Genomic DNA, 12,199 nt, shown 5'->3' on the forward strand with positions numbered 1-12,199 from the left:
CATAACAAGTACACTGTTACACAATACATATCAAGTACACTGTGTCTTACGTACAAGTACACAGCCATGGGCGATCAGATTATAACAAACTCCATATAGTATATGGAGATCTAAGGGTTTGAGGTCAGATATAGAGTTGCTTGCTGGCTCCATATGCAGATCTATAGGTAAAAGGAAAGGTACTATGTTTACCCAGTGTAACTGGACTAAGCTCAAGAACTTGTTTACAGCCAGGCCCTGCTCATAGAACATTTCATGGTAGGGGTTCAATGCCTTGTCCAAGGGCACTTCAGCGGTGGTAATTTTAACGTGCCGGTCCGGGGATACGAACTAGCGACCTTTCGATATCAAGACCGCTCCGCAAACCGTTCGGCCACCGCTGCCCTTATGATGATTCAGTCTTCTCCATGTATGGTTATCCAGGGTTAGATGAGGTCAGGGTCGTGATCTTCATATATGGAGATGGCCATATATGGTGGCGTGACGTGTCATGAGGCGTGACCATAAATGGAGGTGTGATGTCACAAGACGTGACCATGGAGGTGACAAAAACACACACTGACGGGAAATGTGCAATTTCATGGTTAACTGCAACCTTCGCAACAAGCTAAAGTATTAACAAGAAATTGTGGCTAAATAATAACTATACATTAGATCCACTGGAACTCAAGTAGGCTTCCATTTCCTGAAAATAAACGTTTTGGGATATTCAAGGTTCCTGCAGGCTGCCCGACACAGATAAGAGAACGTTCAAAGAGAAACATTGTTTGCATTATTTCAGAGGCAGACGGGCCCCAGTGATAGGGCTTATAATTGGTGCAGAGTTCACACACTCTCTAGGTCTAGGGAATTGTGATACAGAATAAAGTAAATAGTTGCTACAGTAGCTGATTTTCTTCTTCTTCTTCTTCTTCTTCTTCTTCATGAAGTTGCTTAATTTTCAGTAATGTTAAAAAAAACATTTATGACTCAAATCATTTGAAAACTGTTTAAAACAAAACAACAATCCTAGTTTAAGAACACCAGAGAGTAGGTAACATAAGGCTAAGCCTAAAACAGGCTCAGTCCCGGGTTGTTTCTGTGTTTGCATATTCTCCCCGTGTTTGCGTTTCCTGCTCCAGGCACTCCGGTTTCCTCCCAGTGCCCCACACCATTAGACATGTTATTGCTAGATATACTGCCAGGGCGCTTGACCAAGGTACTGGCATTACAACTGGAGTTGGTCCTTGAGCGTGCTCACTGCATGGGAGGTTATGAATGCATGGACATAGATCTAGAAAGTGATGTTCGCACTGTAAGTGAAACATGCTTGTTAAGTTTAATCATCTTGTGACCTATGAAATGGCCATCCTTATAGATTGTCAGGGTGGAAATTCAATAATAATTTTTAAAATGAGTCCTTGGGAAGCTATAGATTATTAAATATGCCACACTGGCCTGGCATGCTGTGTAATGTGTATTACATGTATTGAAGAGGAGAGACTGTGCTGGGCCAGGATGGAGTTATTGGCTCAATCAGGACCAGCTGTGATGAGACCATAGAGCGATGGAGGTCTTATACTGAGCTCATTGACTACTCATGCCTAATGGAATAGAGTAGACAATGAGAAGATAGTGCCTACTTGGTCCAAAGGCGTTTAACTTACTACACAATCCACTGCAGCCAACAAAGCCAGGCAGTAAAACACACCAAGAAATTGTGGGGACTAGACTTTTAAATGGCTATAACCATTTAAAAATGCAGAAGATTCGAGCACCAAGCACGCAGCACACTATGGTTTCAGATGATAGAAGCATGCGGACGTCTTGCAATACCAGCTTTGACTACCAGGACACGGCAGCTTCAATAATCCTCTGCAGTTCTGGGGGCTTGGGTGCTGTTGGCTCACTGGAAAGACTGCCACAGTTAATGGAGCAGAGCCTTAATGGTTAGTATCATTACGCAACCATTTATGATGCGAAGCCTAGCTGCGGAGTTAGTTCAGGCAGGCAACTCGTGAGCGCGCCTACCTGATCAGGTGACTAGTCTCATGCACTCTTTACCTGATCAGAGCGGCTATTTAAACCTATCTGCCTACCTGCTCATTTAAACCTATCTACCTACCTGCTGCTGCCGTCTCCCTGCCTCGCTTGCTGCTAACTGCTGCATTTTTGCAGCAGATATTTTTGCAAATCCCACCGCCTCCCCAGCATCCACCTGTATACAGGCTCTGTTTCCAGATGCCCCTGCATGAGGGTCTTATTCATTCCCTGTAATTCTACTTGGCTTATAATTTAACTAAAATGTTAATGTTACAGGGAATGAATAGGGACAGAGCCCTGACATCAATCTATGCTTCATATATCTATGCTCAATTATGCTCAATAAATATATATTCTAAATTCACTCTAAGAGTTGTCTGACTGAAATGTCAATATGTCATGGAAGGTCTATGGAAATGGCATCAAAAGGAGCCCATCAGCTAAACGCTACAGTGCACCAACTTGCAGTAGTAAATCCAGACACTTTACACCTGAATGCATGGTGTAAACATATGGAGAGTCATAACTGCAGGAACAATGGCTATAGGTATAGTGGGCAAGGTACAGGCATAACAACAGCACAGACAAAAGCTAATTTGGACTGCAAATAAAAGTGAGTGTAAAGAACAAACATAAAAGGCATGTTCACACAATTAAGCATAATGATTGTGATTCTTCAGGGGGAAAAAGGCCTGCTGCTGTAAATACTATGGAGATGATGAGAAACCCTGTTACAGAGACTGTGATTAAAGGCAGTGTACTACTGTAAGAAAGTGGTAATTTTGGGTTAAAAAAAGGTTTCTTGTAAAAATCCAATCAGGAGAGAGAACGCATACAGGACACACGGTAAACAAGTGAAATCACAACTGATCATTGGATAAAACCTCTAAATGTATTTTCTATTTTCGTACTACTTCACTTACAATTGTAATATTGAATTGTAACCGAAGAGTTCTTACAATTAAAAGCACAGCCACTGCTGCTTGGTTTAGCAGGGGCCAGGGTCCAAAAGGGGACAAACAGTCAACGCCCACCCCCCCCCGGAGCCCGGACAGTCAGGACACCAAAGTGTGGGTAGATCAAACGGGGGGCTAATTTGTGTTTAGAAATTCTTCAAGGGGTCCCAAGACCAGCAGCCCCCACGTACATGACGTCACTGACCGACCACATTTACAGAAATAAATCATATCAGGCACTTTCCACATTTTCCTTCAGACACAGCTTTTCAGGTGTATGGTGTTATGCTCGATCGGTGCTATGTGCCAGGGAGTAGGGGCAAAAAAGGAAATTTATAGGGGATTCATACTAAGGTTCCCGAGTGCGCAACTGCTCGTGACCACTTGGCGGATGTTGTGGTAGTGTGAACGATGCATACCGTTCCCGGGAGCGGATCGCCCAACCGTCCCCGGGACCGCATGGGGGGAAGTGTATTCGGATACGGATCGTTCCAATGTGAATGCATGCGTACCTAAAGAAGGAAGTGGACATAATCTCTAGTCGACGAGCCAAGCGTCAACAAAAAAACCCACACACGATGCGTAACACCAGTGCATTTCTCAACGCCGCCTGTCTCCTGTTGAATTTGCGTATAAGCGCAGAATGGCGCAGTACACACTGATCTTATTCTGCGGACTACATGTGGCTCTTGGGCTTTGCTTGGCATATAGTCTCGGGACGAGCTAAACAAAATAATAATGATGCTTAAGTAGAATCCATAGCAAACTAATCAAACACGACACTGGAGCACAGAACTGACTGACACAGTGAATAGCAGGCAAGCTGACAGTGAAGTAGTATAACGGCAAAGAGGCAATGCAGTGTGTCTGGATTTATTGGCCACACCTGAGCAGGCTGCTGGCTGAGGGAGACGCCCAGCCCTATTACCGTACAGTGGAGGGACTAGGAATGTGTGGCACATATACGGGACATGGAGTGTACATGGATGTGAGGACAAATGTGACTGTTAACGCTTTCAGTTCATGGTAAATCATCCTGCTATATTGGGGTGTGCACGGCTATAAAACATTCTGGCTTGAAGTTGTCACATGGTTCTATACTTCCATAGTACAGGTCATAGGCTTTTTTGGGGGGGGGTTTTCAAGAAAAAAGATTGCGTCGTATTTTGAGCTTGCAGATATTTGACATTCTCGCCAGGCCTGAATGGCCGGGCAACACGTTTTTTTGCTAGTACTCCCTACTCCGTCACTCGACCACAACTCATGCAAATCTGTACACATATGTTTGTGTGACAGGCCCGTTTTGCACAAAATGCCACAAATCATGAACGCCATGTCCCAAGAGGATAGGCCTAGTTCCATCCATTGTGATGTAAACACACATCACAATGGATGTATTATGGAATAAACACTGAGGCATTAGGCCTATCCTTTAGCCTGCGTGAATCTATTCTACATCCGAGCATAGACATTGTAATGCCCCGCCTGCCTCTGATTGACCTACCGACACTGCCGGCCTTACCAGACTTTCCTCCGAGGTGGATGTATACCGTAGCTATGCTGGATAGTCTGATGCAAGGTTACTCCGTGGTGGGAAATTCCAGAATGCAGCCTTGTAACTTGTAGAAGAGGCAAACTAATATTGTTTATGCCGTTTGCTTTGATGGAATAATTGATTGAACACGTATGCCATAATATAATTTTATTTGGGTATGTTCTAAATTAAGTGCTTGTGTTGATTACTGTGTAATTGTATGTGTAAACTTGAAACATTATTGTAATGTAAAAAGGTCTCATTTCCCTTGATCTGTATCCTTTTTAGTAATAGTATTAGTTTACTATAATTAGATTAATACACGATAATCAACACTAACACTTTATTTAGAACACACCCAAATCATATAGCACAAAGTATGTGTTCACTGTTCAATTATTCAATCAAAGCAAACGCCAATCAGAGGCAGGCGGGGCGTTACCATGTCTATGCTCGGACGTAGAATAGATTCATGCGTTCAGCATGGCTATAGTGTAGGGAGGAACACCCTGGGAAATATTGTCTCTTCCTGTTAGCCATGCCACTGTGAATAAACGTTTAGTGTTGGGTCAGAGTTTGGGTTGTGCAGGTAACATTGAAACAGATATAACAGAGAGCAGCTGCGTGAGATGTGATGTGAGCCATTAAACGTAAAAGCACCCAGGAGGACAACAACACCATGCACTTTGCCCCTGGAGAGAGCATGCCAGAGAATACATACAAATAAGCAGCATGTTGCTCTTTCAGATTATGCTTGTTATATGTTATATTATTCATTAATTCACTTTAAGGTGTTGTTAAAGTGTCTGGTCTTTAGAGAAAACATGTGATTTGAATACCAACTTGATCCCACACAACAGAGATCTGCCCTTATACTATGATACCTAATTTATGGTCCATCGTACGAAGGTGTCGCATGTCGGAAAATGGAAATAGCAGATTTACAGCTCGTAAAAGCTTGTAAATTGTTTATTTCCAGGCACGTATAATTCAGGTATTACTCTCTACAATGCAGAGGCTACATTTTACATTATGGGATACAGTTCCTAGCTGCTAAACAAACATGGTGTTGTTAGGACTAAAAGAAGAACATGTGAATGCTCATTTCAGTCTCAGTGAACCAACATCAGCTCTGAACTCTTTATTTTCTGACAGACATCTATGGAATACAGTGAATTACTTCCCCCTTGTGCTGGAAACCGCGGGCTATGGGACACAATATCATTTAGTATACTGTGAGCTCTTAAACATGCCTATGACTGGCATGCAACTGCAGGCTTAGTGGATGCAACAGCCGACAGCAACATAGAGACATTCACCCATTGTGACAGCTGCTGTGTAAAGTGCTCTCGGTCCCCATGTGCATCGGACTGCGAGGGCTATAAGACACTGATATGTAGACAGAGGACATTTTAAGCCTGTAATAAAAGAGAGAAGATATCAGGAGTACCTGGTCCTTCAGTGGCCATACGAGTCCGCATGAAAGGCGGTTGAAGATGGATTTTTAACCCTTGGGGTACATACTGTGTGTGTGTGTGTGTGCGCGTGCGCGCGCGGCCGCGTGTGTGTGCGTGCGTGCGTGTGGCATGCACATACAAACCTGCACACCTTTTTGTGCAATCGACGGACCATGTACTGTATATCCAACGAAAACGGTTCCTTAATTTCACTTGTGAAATCTATACCTCGGAAAAGCTGCATGCTTTAGATAAAGAACGTTAAGCTGTGAGACAACTGAGGCATGGAGAGGGTCACACTCAGTACTGTATGATGCAGGTCAAATTGTGATTTCACAGAAATATATTGTTACTCAGTATTGGGAAGGGGAAATTCGGAGAACTTTGGGGGGCACTCGAAGCAATCTTTTTGAAAGGATGCACTACTCTTGTGTCCTTGCACATGGACATGGAGGTGTTTACTCCATGTGCTCATGTATCCAATGCTACTTGATTTGTTTGGTACTGTACTTATTGCTTTTTGATTGCCGTTGCAATAAGGAGACCCGATTAGTGTGTTCCTGTATCTGTTATTTAATAAACAGTAAATAATAACACAATGGCTTCCCTGGCTAGGCCTACTTATCGCAGGCTCAGGCAGCTATCTAGTTCGGACATTGTTGCAATTACCTCTCCGAAGGGACAGGCAATGCATGAAACTTACATATTGCAACAAAGGACTTCATTAAGACAGGGGATCGTTCCATGGCAGACACAGGTGTCATAACACTGCACATATATATAATCTTTATTTCAAACAGTAGTCCATATCACATAAGATCAACGCACAAAAAACAAAAAGACAAACAACATGGGAAAAGGATAAAAGCGAGCAATTAATACAATACAAAGTACAGTAGTGCATATAAAAGTACTGACCTACCTAATCAGCAGTAGGCTGCTGAGCCAGTGCTTGCGCAGCCTGGACGTGACCCGGTAACAGCTCTTCATAGGGTTCGTTAGTGCCACTATGATGCTGTTACTAGACACCTCCAGACGTTGCATAGAGTTATACATCAGTTCTCTTAACAAAGCATCACATGTGGGCACACCAACAGAGGTAAACAACTGACTGGCACTGTGCCACCTAGGAACACGTAGAAGTAACCTCATGGCATCGATATATGCCACTCTGAGCTGTTGCATGCTTTTTACTCTGTACAAGGACCATAGATGGGCTGTATACAGAGGGGTGACATACAATCTAAACAGTGCACATTTTACGTCTACTGAGCACATAGAACATTTTCTTAAAAGCATATTGGCCTGAGCATATATTTTGCGACACTGTCGCTGGATGTCACTGTAAAGATCCTCAGAGAGGATATGTCCAAGGTATTTTAATTCCTTGGACACAGTTGGTCACCTGGATGTCACTGTCAAGATCCTCAGAGATGATATGTCCAAGGTATTTTAACTCCTTGGACACAGCTAGAGTGGCATCTGAGAGACAGAATGCTTTCCTGTCCTCTCTAGATCGAATAATCATAATACAACTTTTTTTGGCATTATAAGTAATATCATGCTCTTTGCCATACTGTGTGCATATTTTCAATAATTGTTGTAACCCTGCAGTATATGGGCTAAGTATAACCAGATCATCTGCGTACATGAGATGATTAATAACACTTTCCCCAACAATGCAACCTGTTTTACAAGCATTTAGCTGCCTTGATAGGTCATCCATATAAACATTAAATAGAATAAAATTCCACCTTGACGGACCCCATTGCCCACGTGAAATGGGATGGAGACAGCATTATCCCATTTTACCTGGAAGGTTTGCTGGGCATACCAATAAATAAGAATTCTGACTATGTATTTGGGGACACTTCTAGGAATTAGTTTCCTAAATAGTTTTTCATGGTTATGATTTTCATACTTAGCGATCAACTCCTTTATATGGTGGGAAGTTGGAAACAATCAGGCTTTTACAGGAATTTGGGGAAGACAAGTTTTGTAATTTAGGACCATGTCTCCATCCAATAAACTAATGTATCAGACAGCCTGCACTGGCGTACCCTAACAAGCTATTTACCACCTGCATTTGCATATTGAGTCCACTGACAGTGATGAAGTGGAGAGTTGGTTGAAGGGACAAAAAAGGACAGAAAATCAGCGGAATAGTGTTCATAAATCCACGTCCTCTATCCAGATTTGTGTCGAACCTCCCCCCATTCCAATAACCCCCCCCCCCCCCCAAAAAAACACACACACACACACACACACACACACACACACACACACACACACACACACACACACACACCCATCTGCCTTGCAATATTGTTGATGCCACTTTATTATTGGCTCAGCTGTGACTTTGCCGGGCTTGCCCCACTGGGGGAGCCAATATGTGAGATCCATTTGTTCTGCCTAGAAAAGCCATTTCAGAAAGCTGTTATTGGCCATGACAGACACCTCTATTAAACAGGACAGAACACACAGTGTGCTTTTTAATGGCCAGTCGGCAGTCGGAGTGAAACTGTGGCGTGAGCGATTGAGCGTGAATGCACGTCCCCATCTCTCATTCAGAATGGAATGTTTGTTTCACCTTCGCTTATATTATATAGGGCTGTTGCCATACAGTATTCTCTAACAGAATAGCCTACTTTAACCTAGTGGTTCTCAAACATTACGTCAAGGACCTCCAAATTAATAATATCTGCATGGCTGCGTAAAAGATTTAGTGCCAGGGAACCCCATCTGAAAATATGTTGTGCCAGGGACCTCCATTTGAAAAGATTTTGTGCCATAAGAGATTTGACATTATTTCCTTCTTTTCTTTTTACTTGGGACCCCATGGAACCCCCATGAGCCCCTGGGGCTTCACTGGATCCCACATTGAGAACCAGGGATTTAACCTACATTTATGTCAGGATGTTTTTCTAGTTGGACCTAAATGCAAGGAAGTCAGAATCTTGACCCCAATCGCCCAGGACGAAGTTCACCGTCCTCTCTATTAGTAACACCCAGAGCCCAGGACGAAGTTTTATCCAAAAGACGAAGATTATTGATATCACAACCGATCGCATCGCTCCACAGCCTAGGAGCGCCTCGGCTTCACCTCGGTGGTTAAACTCCGTCGGTGAATTATCTCCCGATAATGACCACCTAGCCTAGCCAGATATTATCCCTTGCTTACATAGTCCCTTACTGTACATGCTCAGAAGTCAGCTATTTTCACTATTTGAAGAGCAAAAGCAAAGCGACAGCACATCAACAAAACAGTAAGCTAAAAGCTGATTGTTTTGTTAATGTGAAAAAAGAGCAAATGACCTCATCAAGGAAAGTGTTGAGGAGCAGTTTCAGAATGTCAAGCCTCACAAACAGTCAATAAAACCAGGGAGGGGAAGATTAACCAAATGATGTGTTATCTTATCAGTCATTGTAACTAAAACACAATTGTAAAGATAAGTAGCATTTTAATTATTTTTCTCTTAAAAAAAGTTATGAAATCGATTCTAATCCCATGGCACCTCAGTCTCACATTTAATTAATTAATTAATTAATTCATTCATTCATTCATACTTCATCTTGTTTTTTAAAATGAATTTGATTAGGAGGCATGTGACTCTGTGGGCTGTTGCAGTGAAGAACAGTGTGTGAATTATGTTGGAACCAAACCCCAGTCTACTTCATTACCCAATAATAGATTGCTCCAAGTGAGAAACATTAGAATGAATGAACTAGTGCAGATATCAAGGTCTTTCATTAACCAGTAAATGAACCCAAACAATATCAGTCGTTCTATAATGCAAAATGCAAACACATTGGTTACAGTCATGACGTAGCTTTGAACTAGAATTCAATTCATAAGATCACAATGTGTCACATTGTTATGCATTGTGAGCTTGCAAATCTGCTATTTTCACCATTTTAAATGATTTTAAGCCATTTTGCAGTAGGTCGCTGCAGCCAGAGGCTATGGCAATTAAATTAGGGGGGCTTCATTGGCTTGTAAGATTTTAGGAACACCAGCTAATTATATCACAGTGTGTACACAGTACACAATGTGCGGGGGACATTTGCCATGCAGGTCGGATGGGATGTTTTCCCTTTGGTAACCAATAATTCATTAGTAACCTCTATTTTGTTTGAAAAGACCCCCAACTGCCTGCTCAAACAAGAAAGTTGCTATGTACTGTAAAAGCATGGAAAGTTCTGAACAATGAATATAGAAAACATGTAAATGTAAAATGTATCAATATTTAACAAATGCATGGCCTCTATCTTGCGTAAAGTGTTGTTTGTCTTGTCTTGTCAATTGTCTTTGGCGCAGTAAAACTGACACGTGGTAACACATACAGTATCAGGCAATCGTATTCGTAATCAAGGACCGGAACTATTGATTTATAAGGTCATTTGTTTGTTATCGCTGGTGGGGTTTCTCTGCCTCTGGTCAAACTGAATTAAATACATGAATTTCTATTGGGAAATGTAGGCATCTTATATGTTTGACAGTATTTAAAATGTATCTTAACTCTGTTTTCTATTTTAAATTACTAATTTTCACTGTCTACTCTGGCTTTTGTGTTCATCTGAGATAGTTTTAATTTGCTTGATTCAATATTTATATGTTTGATATTCATTTGATCACACACCACCAACCACTCTCCTAATCAGTATTTAAGCCCATTCATCTTCAATGTGTGGACACATTGATAGCTATTGGAGACTGATTCTGATTCTAATGAAATGGCACTTACATTTTGTATTGGTTATTCCATTATGTTAATATTTTCTGTAAGGACATGCATGTAATCCATGAAGTCCATGCATGGAAAAACTAATTAAACAAAAACTAAAAACGTGACGCGTTGTGAACTTGTAGCTGATAATTTGGCTCAATACACATTAAAACCTGGAAAGCATATGTAATTTTAGATTTGAACTACTTTAACCATATTTTATGCTTTTGCTAAAATAGCAGATATACAAGCTCATATAGCGTGTCACTGTTAATGTGTGAAAAGAGAAAATGACCTCATCAAGGAAAGTGTTGAGGAGCAGTTTCAGAATGTCAAGCCTCACAGTCAATAAAACCAGGGAGCTCAATACACATTAAACCTGGAAAGCATATGTCATTTTAGATTTTAACTACTTTAACCATATTTTATGCTTTTGCTAAAATAGCAGATATACAAGCTCATATAGCGTGTCACTTTGTGCCACGCTGAGCTTGTCGGTCTGCTATTTTTAGAAAAATCTTGAAAATGTGTCCAAGTCTTTGAATATAATATATATTTTAAAGCGAACATTTTTAACTGAATGTTTTGGGGTCCCTGGAACAACATATTGAGATGGGGGTCCGCAGCCAAATACATATTTTAGGCCTGCTCTTGGGGGTCCTTGACATGAACCGGTTTGAACACCTGCACTGATATGGCAACATATCTCCTCAGATTCCGGTGATGACGGGGGCCTTCATGGACTCGTCCCCCAATGACGACTACAGCACTGACCACTCCCTGTTCAACTCCTCGGCCAGCGTGCACGCCGCGTCCATGGCCGTCCATGGCCAGCAGGAGGAGCCCCAGCCCATGTCTCGAGACGCCATCTGGCTTTGGATCGCCATCACTGCCACCATCGGCAACATAGTGGTTGTGGGCGTGGTGTATGCGTTCACATTCTGAGGATTGGTCGCAGGGACGTGCACAGATAGACACTAGGTGGTGATAGAGCACCTGCCCTTTTTCCCTCTGGACAGCAATGTGCCGATTTGAAAGTTTTTTGTACAGTTTGTTAATTTAATTTTTGTTTTGTGTGTTTGTACAGTGTGGTCCATGGTGGCATCGGTCAATTCTGGATTAAAAGCTTCTAATACTAATATAATGATTTATGCCCAAAAATCTATAAATCACACATTATTATGGCAGCTGGCAGTTCCATGCGTGGCACAAGGTGCCCTTATTATTATTATTTTTATTTATTTTCCCTGGACTAGGATGTTCACATTATAGATATTTGTTTGTTTTGTTTGTTTAGTTTTTTGTTAATTGCATAAACCCTACTGTAGCCTATATACTTAGTTGACTGGGATCGCCCAGGGCTATAGTCTGCCAGTTGTATCATCCAGACTAAATCTCTTCGCCGAAAATAGCCTAGAGCATACAAGCTCACAGCATGTCGCTGAGACCTTGTTTCGCCTATTTTCGCTGAATGTTTTCCCCCAGAATATTGATGCTAGG

At 41.9% G+C, this 12,199-nt stretch overlaps 1 protein-coding gene across 1 annotated transcript in view; it reads left to right on the forward strand.

Annotated features, from left to right (window-relative positions):
* Nucleotides 1-11,644, forward strand: part of LOC308334058 (uncharacterized protein C14orf132) — a gene marked incomplete at both ends in the record, with an annotated part of 28,792 nt that extends 17,148 nt beyond the window's left edge. The window contains one exon of the mRNA XM_080790646.1: nt 11,414-11,644. Coding sequence (XP_080646772.1) covers nt 11,414-11,644 — 231 coding nt within the window. The remainder of the gene's footprint in view (nt 1-11,413) is intronic.
* Nucleotides 11,645-12,199: the final 555 nt, after the last annotated feature.

Source organism: Protomyctophum bolini, assembly GCF_963924005.1.
Source record: "Protomyctophum bolini genome assembly, chromosome: 19".
Taxonomy (NCBI): domain Eukaryota; kingdom Metazoa; phylum Chordata; class Actinopteri; order Myctophiformes; family Myctophidae; genus Protomyctophum; species Protomyctophum bolini.